Here is a 14178-nt window from a genome sequence, read left to right on the forward strand (position 1 = left end):
AATTGAAGGACAACTTAATTATAATTTGCTCTTGGATGGATTTCCCCATTGCCAATGCCTGCCTGCAACAACACAACCAACTCACACAAGAAGATCATTCATACCGATCCATCCATCATTAACTGGGTCTGGGGAAGGCAAAGCTCAAAGATTGAACGCATTTCCCATTCTCCATGTTGTAGTATTAGTCGGAGGAGGATGGAGGATCTTTGTGCAACACATTCCTCCTGATGATCATATTCATATATTCCCTCCGTCCGGAAATACTTGTTCAAATAATGGATGTATCTAGATGTATTTTAGTTCTAGATACACCCATTTGTATCCATTTCTATGACAAGTATTTCCGGACGGAGGAAGTACAAATGTACAGTTCTAATATAATCCTTGCCGATATGATCAGGGACCTTGACAGCCGATGTACGTATAAAGAAAAGAAAAGAAAAGAAAAGAAAAGAAACAACTAATGAAAGAATTGTTTGGTCCTTTCTTCCTCTCAAGGCTAGGCTAGCAAGCCCCTGAGGTCAGGTGGTGAGCACGCGCGCGTGTCCTCATCAATGGCGATGTCAGAGGGAGGGATGGTCAGAGTGCCACGATGGCGAGCAATGCGAGCATGGCGACGACGGCGCCCCACGCGGCGGCGGCCCTGGCGGCGCCGGAGTCGTCCTGGTGGGTGAGGTCGTGCCGGCCGGTGTCGATCATGATCTTGAAGCGGCAGGTGCCCCGCGACGGGTCGGTGGTGGTGACCATGGAGAGGTTGTTGAAGCCGCAGGATCCCTTCTGCTGGCTGGCTGACTGGAAGAACTGGTTGAAGGCGTAGGAGACGTTGCCCCTGACGTCGAGGCCGCCGCAGGAGGAGCCGGGGCTGAGGCTGGTGCAGTCGGCATACTGGCACGCGTACCCCACGGCGCCCACGATGGCCGGGTCGGTGGGGCTGGCGTCGGGGCGGAGCACGCACCACTGCTTGGACAGGTACCTGACGCCCTTGGCCGGCACGATGCCCTTGCCGCCGGCGAGGCGGAGCGCGTACTTGGGCGAGCCGTCGTAGTTGAAGACGCCCCAGTGGCGCTCGAAGTTGCCGGGGTCGACGCTCTTGGCGTCCTCGTCCAGCAGCGCGAAGACGTAGACGTCGGGCATCTGGGGCCGGCGCGGGGTGCCCTTGCCGGCGACGATGCGGTCGAAGAGGCCCTGGTTGAACTTCTGCGCGCCGGCGGCGTTGGCGTTGGCGTCGCCGTCGGTGGGCCAGCCGATCTCGCCGACGACGACGGTGATGTTTCCGAGGCTGTGCTTGTCGAGCGCGGCGACGAGGGTGTCGTAGTTGGCGTCGAAGACGTTGGTGTAGAGCACGCTGCCGTCCTGGACGCTGGCCTGCGAGGGGGGCGCCCCGGGGGCCGGGAAGAAGGCGTAGTCGCGCGGGAAGTTGGCGTCGGCGTCCATGGAGAGGAAGGGGTAGATGTTGATGGCGAGCACGCCGCCGCTGTCGAGGAGGAAGCGGACGAGGCTGGTCATGAGGGTGGTGATGTCCGGGCGGAAGTCGCCGGAGGAGGGGCGGCCGTCGAGCGACTCGTAGACGTCGGCGTTGAGCGGGACGGTGACGCGCACCTGGCGGGCCAGGCCGGCCTTGACGAGCGCCGCCTGCACGTTGCGCACCGCCGGGAGCGTGGCCGCCTCGAACTGGCCCTTGTACGACTTGAGGAACGGCTCGTTGCCCACGGCCACGAACCTTGATCCATCCATGCATGTCCATCAGTTTGATTTCTCTTTCTTGATTGTTTGAATGAAAAAGAAAGAAGAAGAAGAAGAAGAAAAGAGACGTAATACGTACCGGATGTCGACGCCGTAGTCGGAGACGTAGTGCGAGACGTTGTGCTGCACCCACTGCTCGGCGGCGGCGACGTCCCGGGCGACGGTGGCGAGCAGCTCGTTGGGGAGGCCGAGCATGACCTGGATGCCGGAGTGGCCCAGCGCCTTGAGCGCGGCCGGGTCGGCCTCGAAGAGCTTCACCTTGTCGAAGCCGTTGTCCTTGAGCAGCTGCACGGTGACGTCGCCGGGGAGCGGGTGGAGCGCGCGCGTGCCCCAGTTGGCAGCCAGCGCCGACGCCGACGGCGCCTGGATCAAGACGAGGGCGAGCAGGCACAGGAGCAGCAGCACCGCCGGAGACGACGACGACGACGACCACCCCATGATTGATGACACAAGTGATCCGCTGAGCTACCTGCAGGAGGTGGTTGTGTTGTTGCAGGCAGGAGATATATAGTTGGGTGTAAAACTATCATGCAATATAATGGGGAAATCCAAGATCAAAGTTGTCCTATAAAGGGAGGTTGCATGGGTAGTAAGTTTGGATTTGCGGAGGGAAGAAAGGAAAGCATAATATTCAAACCTATTGCATCAGTTGGGATGAGAAGAAGATGCCAACCGATGCATGCATGGAAGAGGAAGAGGTAGCTCATCACCTTGGAAGAAAGGAAAGCATATGCAAATTGTATTGTGGGGGAGGACATGGCATTGCATCAGTTGAGTTGAGACTTGAGACGGCAACAAGATAGAAGATGCCAGACGATCGATATGATGATGGACAGGTGTAGCGACCAAGCGGAGGTAGCCAGCCAGGAAAAGGACATTTTTGGATCACTCGACACGGAAAGGAAGCAAGGAAAGCAGCATATACAAATTGTGGGGCATTGCATCGGCAGATAGGAGGGAAAGAAGAGGAAGAATAGGAAGAAGAAGAAAGGGGACGTCAGAGTATCTCAGCTCATCTGAGCTCAGGAGAACAGTAAAATATAATTCTGAATATTTTTTGTGGCAAATATTAACAAAATTGTTCACTTGCTTGCAAAGTTTCATCATGTGAACACATTCGTGCAAGTCAGGGCTAAAGATACAAATTTGATGCTCCAAAAATATGCTATTTTCAAAAGAATTTTCAAGTGCTTTTTTCGCCATGACTTCCACGAATGTCATTTTGAGACGAAAATTTGCAAGCACTCAAAAAAATTGTCAATGTTTGTCACAAAAAAATTAACAATTTTTTGATTTTTTCCCATTTTTTTTTGGATTTTACTGTTCATAGCAAGCTCGGATGGGGACTTTCCAAGAAGATGACCCAAAGAAAGAAAGGAACGACGATGGATGGACAAGTGTGATGCGTGTGTATCTATCGATATCTGATGAACGATTTTTTACCATGGAATCTAGCTAGCCAGTAAAAGGGGAAGAAGCCTGCTCTTGTCTGTTTCATACTATACTCGGAGATAGGATTATGACGTTAAGTCGGCCTCCACGCGCTCCGCTTCTAGTCAATCCCTCCGTGTCAATAAGGGTTAGCAAGTTAGATGGAAACTTGTGTACAAGTCTATTCAATCTTTCAGCTTTGCCTTGTTGTCGTATTGTCTGGAAAGAAAATCGGGAACCCATCTTCTATATCACTATGCTCCGTAATTTGAAATACCTCACATCCAATATTGAGATTGTTGATTTTGGATTGTGTCCCTCGATTTTGGCTTGGTCGCATCCTGGGGTCTTGTGGAGAGAATCAGTGTTTGGTGGGCCTGATTTTGACTTGGCCGCATCCTGGAGTGCGCGTGCTTCTGTCCAGTTGTGGCCATGGCGGGCGGTGCAGGCAGAAGCGGCCACGGTTGCGAGAGCGGGCGCTGGAGGCGGGTAGAAGGAGGAGGTTGAGAGGAGCAGGAGAATGGTGAAGGGCCCATGGCGCTGCTGGAGTGTTGATGCTGACTCGTCGGCGACGCCCCAACCGGAGAAGTGAGTATGGGGCCATGGCGATGCGGGACTGTTGATGCTGGCTCGCCGGCGATGCCCCAACGGAGGAGTGAGCAGGGGGCCATGGCGATGCGGCAGTGTTGATGTGGGCTCGCCGGTGACGCCCCAACCATGTGCGAGCTTTTCCCAAGTCACACGGCCGCCGCCTTCGTGTAGATCTTCCCGCACCGTCCCTTTGATTCTCAGCCACCGCCGATGTCGCCGCGCAAGTTGGCATGCGAGCATCAACATGAGGAGCTGCGGGTTTGGGAGAGGTATGGGTGGCTGACGGGTGGGCGCTCCATCTAAACTAATATATAGTCAACAAACGATGTAGACAATCATGCGCCACGTCAGCGCTTACAGCGGGCCCAGGCTATCAGACATCGGATTAATCTTTACCTCTTTACCTAATAATAAAGCAAATTGGATTTCTTTCGTCCGTCATGCCATTTTACAGAAAAGTCCCTCTATTTCAGAGAATTCAACCCGCAGTCTTGTTTTAAGTTAACAAGAATCGTTGTTTTTCATATTTTACACAAAAGTCTCTGTCTTTTTTTGAAATCAACCCGCCGTCCGGATTTAAGTCACACCCGAACCGTTATTTTATATTTTTTGAAACCCCCCCTGATGTTTTAGGTAATTCATCCGCGGATCATATTTAAGTCAAACAAATGCTTTTTAAAATCATCCATATCTTTTAAACCGTAACTCTGATTTAAACATGTTATATATGAAATTTGATTAGAAAAATATGTAGAATACAAATATGAGATTATTTTTACCTTTTAAGTATGTTTAAATATTATTTTGGAATATATTTGAGTCAAACCAAATGATTTTCTGAATTATCTGTATCTTTTAAACCGTAACTTTGATTTTAACATATTATATATGAAATTTTATTATAAAAATGTGTGGAATCTAAATATGATGTTATTTTACCTGTTAAATATTTTTTAAATATTGTTATGGAAGCAAACTTATAATTTATAGCGCAAGATCCGTTTTTTCATACCGGTGGCGATCCGGATTGCAAATAAACACTCCACTATAACCATATACTCAATGGCCTAGATAGGAGGTCCCATGTAGCTCGAGCTCTAAAAAACCATACTCTTTTTAGTTTTGATGTACGAATAAGAGGGGTCAACAGGCTATTATTAGATTGAAAGCTTGATCAGATACATTTGCATCCCTTAATGCATCCCGCTCGGACGTACAGAGAGAAACAGTTTCAGCCTTCAAATCAAACTCATCAATTATCGCTAGAAGCCTTTCTTTTCCTTTCTTCTCCGTAAATGTCGTGTCTTATTTTGGCATCGCTCTATAGGTGCATTTCCACTAGTGACTGCAGCCCATTTCCTCTTGGCGTAGCCAAAACAATTCATCAAGTTCCCCCTCAATATCATCAAGTTCCTCATCCGATACACTCTGAGCGGCAAAGCATGTGATCTTGTCATCGACCAAAGGGTAATAATAACATGTGTGCTCAACAACTGTCTTGGCCTGTTGGGCCATGTACCAGGCATGACTAACTAATGTTCATCTTGCCGCAGATCGCGTTCACAAGGAAGAAGGACTTCGGTAAGGAGGAGAGGGAGCTCAAGTGGGCACATGCCCAGACGACCCTCCACGTGCTGCAGCCACCGGATGTTCTCGGAGAAGGGGGCTGCAATGAGCTGAATCACATAGCTGAAGAGGCCAAGAGGCCGGAGGGCCGAAATTGCAAGGTAGGAGTAGGACCAATCAATCATAATGTTTCCTTGCATATAATTTCCCCTGGTCCCTTACCGGTCCAGCTAGCTGTCCCTCCTTTTTCTCCCCTCATTGGCTCATCATTACCCATGAATTCCTCTCTAGACATCCATGTATCTTCTGTGATATCAGTAGGCGTGCATGAATGCAATAGTGACAAACAGTTGTCTTTGTTGACAAAGATTGTGAAACTAACTACGCTGTCATGGTTGCTACAGGTTGAGGGAGCTTCATACGCTTAAAGGGCACGAGGAGTCCGTCGTCAAACTCAAGGGTCTCGACAGAGAGGCCATCCAACAGTCCTACATTGTCTGATGATTTGAGTTGTCCAGGAAAAAGAGGAAAAATCCCTAATTTATTGGTTACCGACATGACTGAAGAGTGGGTCCTCTTCTTTGTTGTGAACTTTACTAGTGTAATACTACTCCTCTGTTTGATAATATACTTGTAGGATTGTGACGTTATGTCGGCCTCAGACACGTACGCTCTGTTTTAATTTTTGTTTTGTCGATCCGTCATCCCTACCCTACTCTAAGGCTCACATATTATTCCCTATATATATACCTGAGTTTTCAGTCTATAGTAAGTACGTAGTACTACCTCTCTACACTAATGTAAGACTTTTTTGCAGTTCAAAACGTCTTGCATTAGTGTACAAAGAGAGTACTACCAACAACGAACCTCCCACAGGAGCTGTATCGAGGCTTGCTAACCCTGTCATCCGATGACTGAGCTGTATCGAGGCTTTTTGTTTGTTTTACAATGTGTCGAGGCTCTGTTTTCTTCTTCCTTCGAGTAACCGGTAGAAGCACTACATTTTCATTAAAAGATAAGCGAAATCAAAATGTTTACCAGAGACAACATGTTTTTACTTTTTGTAAGGGGAACACGTTGAGACCCTAAACACTACAGACTCCTGGCTTTCCATCCACAGGCCCGAGCTGCAACTAATAACCGCGGGGGCGGATACGATCATAGTCGACGCTGGAGACTCAGTGACTGTGATCGAGCTAGAACCGGCTGATGTCGTCGCTGCAACCGTGGTGAACAATTCTGACCGACGGTAGAGCTTCAAACCCTGGCGGGAGAGCTACAACCATTTGCGCGGAAGCTGCAACCATTAGCTTAGAAGCTGTAACCCTAGGGCGGCCGTGCGTGACGCCGCCAGCGCGGTGGTGCGATAGGTCGACAGTGCTGCGAGTTTGTGTATGTGATGCCGCCGATGATGCTACAACATGGAGCGAGTTGCGACGGGGTTGGGGCGCGGCATGGAGCAGCGATGAATCTCAGTTACACACGGAGTAAGCGAGAAACACAGGGAGAAGGGTTACCTTTTGTCTTTTCTCCATAGGCGTTTAACATGATAATGAAGAGGAATGGCCCAATCAAACGACTCTTTGGTGTAGGATCATAAGGCCAACACGGAGACCAATCAATGCACTAGACAGGGTTTTCTTAGAAACACCTGTAATTTTGTTCATATTTATAACAATTACAGTTACATTGATTTGGATCTAAGATCTAAGAAAATACAAAGTAACTCCCAAAACTAAGAATTACAATGAAATCTCTTGGAAACAAATTCTTCACGGTATCAATCTTTGTCTCCAAAGACCTTGATAAAGAGGCTGTAATTGGACTAGAGCAACGATGTTGTTCCTCTTTCACTCGCACGAACATTATCAATAATGTTTTTTGGAAGCGCCTTGAGTCGGCCATCCAAAAAGATGAGAAATCTTGATTGATTTACATACTTGGGCCGGGTTGACCCCCTAGAAGTGTGGGCCGTCGAATCACGATATCTTCACCATAACGTCGATGAAAGATTTCACCTCCACAAAGAATCAAATGAACAAAAAAAACTTGACACACCAACATAACCTCATTAGAAAACTCTCTAACCTCATGGCACCATCAAAAGAATGACCAATACTTTTATTCTCACAAATCATGAATACCACTAGACGTTGACGAAGAACATAACAATCTTGAAGATGCGGGACAGGTTTGCCGACATAGATTACTGGCCCAACGATGTGCTAAGCCTCTATGATAGGACAGTGCCGAGGAATGCTCTTATATCTCGCCTTTAGCGCAACTTTAATAAAAATGTTGATAGCTCTAAAAAATATTGTGACATTCTAAAATATTCGCACATTAAAAAAATATGTGACATTTTTTAAGAATGTCCATACAATGTAAGAAAATGATTAATGTAATTCAAAAAATATTAAGTACCACTCAACAAAATGTACAATGCACTTAAAATGTTTATAAAACTATAGAAAATATTTAAATACTTTTTAAAAATATTTTTATGTTTCATAAAAATGTTTCAAATTTAGAAATATTTAAACAAATATATATATAAAATGTTTAGAAATACAATTTGTTTAACAATAATATAATTATAAAATGTTGAACGTGTATAATAAATATTTTAGATGTATACCAAAAATGTTAAATGTGCATGAAAAATAGAAATCAAAACATATGTTTGAAAAAATGTTAAATATGTATACAGATGTTTATGTATGCAAAATACGTACAACGTGTATGAAAGCTTAAACATTATTAAAAAGAAAAAAGAACAAAAGGAAAGAAACAACCAGTGAAAACCAATTAAATAAACAAAAAACTAAATAAAAAACAGAAGAAAACGATGCAGAATCATGAAAAAACACAGGACAAAAACTTATCTGCAGGTATAGTATCAGACCAGCCCAATGAAGGAAATATGCCCTAGAGGCAATAATAAAGTTATTATTTATTTCCTTATTTCATGATAAATGTTTATTATTCATGCTAAAATTGTATTAACCGGAAACATAATACATGTGTGAATACATAGACAAACATAGTGTCACTAGTATGCCTCTACTTGACTAGCTTATTTATCAAACATGGTTATGTTTCCTAGCCATGGACAAAAGAGTTGTCATTTGATTAACGGGATCACATCATTAGGAGAATGATGTGATTGACTTGACCCATTCCGTTAGCCTAGCACTTGATCGTTTAGTATGTTGCTATTGCTTTTTTCATGACTTATACATGTTCCTGTAACTATGAGATTATGCAACTCCCGTTTACCGGAGGAACACTTTGGGTGCTACCAAACGTGACAAACAACGTAACTGGGTGATTATAAAGGAGCACTACAGGTGTCTCCAAAGGTACATATTGGGTTGGCGTATTTCGAGATTAGGTTTTGTCACTCCGATTGTCGGAGAGGTATCTCTGGGCCCTCTCGGTAATGCACATCATCATAAGCCTTGCAAGCAATGTAGCTAATGAGTTAGTTACGGAATGATGCATTACGTAACGAGTAAAGAGACTTGCCGGTAACGAGATTGAACTAGGTATTGGATACCGATGATCGAATCTCGGGCAAGTAACATACCGATGACAAAGGGAACAAAGTATGTTGTTATGCGGTTTGACCGATAAAGATCTTCGTAGAATATGTAGGAGCCAATACGGGCATCCAGGTTCCGCTATTGGTTATTGACCAAGAATAGTTCTAGGTCATGTCTACATAGTTCTCGAACCCGTAGGGTCCGCACGCTTAAGGTTTCGATGACAGTTATATTATGAGTTTATGAGTTTTGATGTACCGAAGGAGTTCGGAGTCCCGGATGAGATCGGGGACATGACGATGAGTCTCGAAATTGTCGAGATATAAAGATCGATATATTGCACGACTATATTCGGAGTTCGGAAAGGTTCCGAGTGATTCGGGTATTTTTCGGAGTACCGGAGAGTTACGGGAATTCGCCGGGGAGTATATGGGCCTTATTGGGCCATATGGAAGTAGAGGAGAGTGGCCAAAAGGAAGGAGGCCTGCGCCCCCCCTCTGGTCCGAATTGGACAAGGGGCGCATCCCCCCTTTCCTTCTTCCTCTCCCCCTCTTTCCCCTTCTCCTACTCCAACAAGGGAGGTGGAATCCTACTAGGACTAGGGAGTCCTAGTAGGACTCCACACTTGGCGCGCCCCCTCCTAGGGCCGGCCTTCTCCCCCCTTGCTCCTTTATATACGGGGGCAGGGGGCACCCCATGACACACAAGTTGATCTACGGATCGTTCCTTAGCCGTGTGCGGTGCCCCCCTCCACCATATTCCACCTCGGTCATATCGTCGCGGAGTTTAGACGAAGCCCTGCGCCGGTAGAACATCATCATCGTCACCACGCCGTCGCGCCGACGGAACTCATCCCCGACGCTTTGCTGGATCGGAGCCCAGGGAACGTCATCGAGCTGAAGGTGTGCTGAACATGGAGGTGCCGTACGTTCTGTGCTTGGATCGGTCGGATTGTGAAGACGTACGACTACATCAACCGCGTTGTCATAACGCTTCCGCTTACGGTCTACGAGGGTACGTGGACAATACTCTCCCCTCTCGTTGCTATGCGATCACCATGATCTTGCGTGTGCGTAGGAATTTTTTTGAAATTACTACGTTCCCCATCAGTGGCATCCGAGCCAGATTTTATGCGTAGATGTCATATGCACGAGTAGAACACAAGTGAGTTGTGGGTGATACAAGTCATACTGCTTACCAGCATGTCATACTTTGGTTCGGCGGTATTGTGAGATGAGGCGGGTCGGACCGACATTACGCGTACGCTTACGCGAGACTGGTTTCACCGTTACGAGCACTCGTGCTTAAAGGTGGCTGGCGGGTGTCTGTCTCTCTCACTTTAGCTGAATCGAGTGTGGCTACTCCCGGTCCTTGCGAAGGTTAAAACAACACTAACTTGACGAACTATCGTTGTGGTTTTGATGCGTAGGTAAGAACGGTTCTTGCTAAGCCCATAGCAGCCACGTAAAACTTGCAACAACAAAGTAGAGGATGTCTAACTTGTTTTTGCAGGGCATGTTGTGATGTGATATGGTCAAGAAGTGATGCTATATTTTATTGTATGAGATGATCATGTTTTGTAACCGAAGTTATCGGCAACTGGCAGGAGCCATATGGTTGTCGCTTTATTCTATGAAATGCAAACGCCCTGTAACTGCTTTACTTTATCACTAAGCGGTAGCGATAGTCGTAGAAGCAATAGATGGTGTAAATGACAACAATGCTACGATGGAGATCAAGGTGTCGCGCCGGTGACGATGGTGATCACGACGGTGCTTCGGAGATGGAGATCACAAGCACAAGATGATGATGGCCATATCATATCACTTATATTGATTGCATGTGATGTTTATCCTTTATGCATCTTATCTTGCTTTGATTGACAGTAGCATTTTAAGATGATCTCTCACTAAAAATTATCAAGAAGTGTTCTCCCTGAGTATGCACCGTTGCCAAAGTTCATCGTGCCCAGACACCACGTGATGATCGGGTGTGATAAGCTCTACGTCCATCTACAACGGGTGCAAGCCAGTTTTGCACACGCAGAATACTCAGGTTAAACTTGACGAGCCTAGCATATACAGATATGGCCTCGTAACACGGAGACCGAAAGGTCGAACGTGAATCATATAGTAGATATGATCAACATAGTGGTGTTCACCATTGAAAACTACTCCATCTCACGTGATGGTCGGACATGGTTTAGTTGATTTGGATCACGTAATCACTTAGATGACTAGAGAGATGTCTGTCTAAGTGGGAGTTCTAAAGTAATATGATTAATTGAACTTTAATTTATCATGAACTTAGTCCTGGTAGTATTTTGCAAATTATGTTGTAGATCAATAGCTTGCGTTGTTGCTTTCATATGTTTATTTTGATATGTTCCTAGAGAATACTATGTTGAAAGATGTTAGTAGCAATGATGCGGATTGGATCCGTGATCTGAGGTTTATCCTCATTGCTGCATAGAAGAATTATGTCCTTAATGCACCGCTAGGTGACAAACCTATTGCAGGAGCAGATGCAGACGTTATGAACGTTTGGCTAGCTCAATATGATGACTACTTGATAGTTTAGTGCACCATGCTTAACGGCTTAGAATCGGGACTTCAAAGATGTTTTGAACGTCATGGACCATATGAGATGGTCCAGGAATTGAAGTTAATATTTCAAGAAAATACCCGAGTTGAGAGATATGAAGTCTCCAACAAGTTCTATAGCTAAAAGATGGAGGAGAATCGCTCAACTAGTGAGCATGTGCTCAGATTGTCTGGGTACTTCAATCGCTTGAATCAAGTGGGAGTTAATCTTCCAGATAAGATAGTGATTGACAGAATTCTCTAGTCACCATCACTAAGTTACTAGAACTTCGTGATGAACTATAGTATGCAAGGGATGACGAAAACGATTCCCGAGCTCTTCGTGATGTTGAAATCGACGAAGGTAGAAATGAAGAAAGAGCATCAAGTGTTGATGATTGACAAGACCACTAGTTTCAAGAAAAGGGCAAAGGAAAACTTCAAGTAGAATGGCAAACAAGTTGTCACTCCCATGAAGAAGACCAAAGCTGGACCAAAGCCTGAAACTGAGTGTTTACACTGCAAAGGAAATGGTCACTGGAAGCGGAAATGCCCTGAATATTTGGTGGATAAGAAGGATGGCAAAGTGAACAAGGGTATATTTGATATACAGATTATTGGTGTGTGCCTTACTAGTGTTTATAGTAGCCCCTGAGTATTTGATACTTGTTCGGTTGCTAAGATTAGTAACTCGAAACAGGAGTTACAGAATAAACAGAGACTAGTTGAAGGGGAAGTGACGATGAGTGTTGGAAGTAGTTCCAAGATTGATATGATCATCATCGCACACTCCCCATACTTTTGGGATTAGTGTTAAACCTAAATAAATGTTATTTGCCGTTTGCATTGAGCATGAATATGATTTGATCATGTTTATTGCAATACGATTATTCATTTAAAATCAGAGAATAATTGTTGTTCTGTTTACATGAATAAAACCTTCAATGGTCATACACCCAATGAAAATAGTTTGTTGGATCTCGATCGTAGTGATGCACATATTCATAATATTGATGCCAAAAGATGCAAAGTTAATAATGATAGTGCAACTTATTTGTGGCACTGCCGTTTGGGTCATATCGGTGTAAAGCGCATGAAGAAACTCCATAAAGATGGATTTTGGGAATCACTTGGTTATGAATCATTTGATGCTTGCGAAACATGCCTTTTGGGCAAGATGACTAAAACTCCGTTCTTCGGAACAATGGAACGAGTTACTGACTTGTTGGAAATAATACATACTGATGTATGCAGACCAATGAGTATGAAGGCTCGTGGCAAGTATCGTTATTTTCTGACCTTCACAAGATGATTTGAGCAGATATGGGTATATCTACTTGATGAAACATAAGTCTGAAATAGTTGAAAGGTTCAAAGAATTTCAGAGTGAAGTGGAAAAATCATCGTAACAAGAAAATAAAGTTTCTGTGATCTAATCGCGGAGACGAATATTTGAGTTACGAGTTTGGTCTTCAATTAAAACAATGTGGAATAGTTTCACAGCTCACGCCACCTGGAACACCACAACGTTATGGTGTGTCCGAACGTCGTAACCGCACTTTATTGGATATGGTGTGATCTATGATGTCTCTTACTGATTTACCAATATTGTTTTGGGGTTATGCATTAGAGACAGCTGCATTCACGTTAAAAGGGCACCATCTAAATCCGTTGAGATGACAACATATGAACTGTGGTTTAGCAAGAAACCCAAGTTGTCATTTCTTAAAGTTTGAGGCTGCGATGCTTGTGTAAAGAAGTTTCATCCTGATAAGCTCAAACCCAAATTGGAGAAGTGCATCTTCATAGAATACCCAAAGGAAACTGTTGGGTACACCTTCTATCACAGATCCGAAGGCAAGATATTCATGTTGGGGAACGTAGCAGAAATTCAAAAAATTTCCTACGTAACACCAAGATCTATCTATGGAGAGACCAACAACGAGTAGAAAGGAGAGTGCATCTACATACCCTTGTAGATCGCTAAGCGGAAGCGTTCAAGTGAACGGGGTTGATGGAGTCGTACTCGTCGTGATTCAGATCACCGATGATCCTAGTGTCGAACGGACGGCACCTCCGCGTTCAACACACGTACAGCTCAACGATGTCTCTCATGCCTTGATCCAGCAAGGAGAGAGGGAGAGGTTGAGGAAGACTCCATCCAGCAGCAGCACAACGGCGTGGTGGTGATGGAGGAGCGTGGCAATCCTGCAGGGCTTCGCCAAGCACCTACGAGAGAGGAGGAGGTGTCACGGGAGGGAGGGAGGCGCCAAGGGCTCAGGTATGGATGCCCTCCCTCCCCTCCACTATATATAGGGGCAGGGGAGAGGGGGGAGGCGCAGCCTTGCCCCTTCCTCCAAGGAAGGGGTGCGGCTAAGAGGGGGGGAGGAGTCCATCCTCCCCAAGGCACCTCGGAGGTGCCTTCCCCCTTTAGGACTCTCCCCTTTTTCCTATATCTTGGCGCATGGGCCTCTAGGGGCTGGTGCCCTTGGCCCATGTAGGCCAAGGAGCACCCCCTACAGCCCATGTGGCCCCCCGGGGCAGGTGGCCCCACCCGGTGGGCCCCCGGGACCCTTCCGGTGGTCCCGGTACAATACCGATGACCCCGAAACTTGTCCCGATGGCCGAAACAGGACTTCCTATATATAAATCTTTACCTCCGGACCATTCCTGAACTCCTCGTGACGTCCGGGATCTCATCCGGGACTCCGAACAAC

General features: G+C 45.8%; 1 protein-coding gene and 1 pseudogene across 1 annotated transcript; one reads left to right on the forward strand and one right to left on the reverse strand.

Annotated features, from left to right (window-relative positions):
• Positions 1–360: 360 nt before the first annotated feature.
• On the reverse strand, positions 361–2548 carry LOC119298705 (glucan endo-1,3-beta-glucosidase 5-like). The gene is made up of 2 exons (XM_037575999.1): positions 1826–2548; positions 361–1723 (listed from the first exon to the last, which is right to left on the reverse strand). Exons 1-2 carry the CDS (start codon positions 2182–2184, stop codon positions 583–585), a joined length of 1500 nt encoding a protein of 499 aa, XP_037431896.1. The 5' UTR covers positions 2185–2548; the 3' UTR covers positions 361–582.
• Positions 2549–3978: 1430 nt separating this feature from the next.
• On the forward strand, positions 3979–5835 carry LOC119297001 (annotated as a pseudogene).
• Positions 5836–14178: the final 8343 nt, after the last annotated feature.

The sequence above is a fragment of the Triticum dicoccoides genome, chromosome 5A, assembly GCF_002162155.2.
Source record: "Triticum dicoccoides isolate Atlit2015 ecotype Zavitan chromosome 5A, WEW_v2.0, whole genome shotgun sequence".
In the NCBI taxonomy this organism is placed as follows: Eukaryota; Viridiplantae; Streptophyta; class Magnoliopsida; order Poales; family Poaceae; genus Triticum; species Triticum dicoccoides.

What these genes read in the sequence shown, in the direction of transcription:
- LOC119298705 (XM_037575999.1), bottom strand. Translation starts at nt 2,184, where the DNA reads ATGGGGTGGTCGTCGTCGTCGTCGTCTCCGGCGGTGCTGCTGCTCCTG. An exon ending in GACTACGGCGTCGACATCCG is followed by an intron (nt 1,724 to 1,825) that starts GTACGTATTACG and finishes GGATGGATCAAG; the next exon opens with GTTCGTGGCCGTGGGCAACG.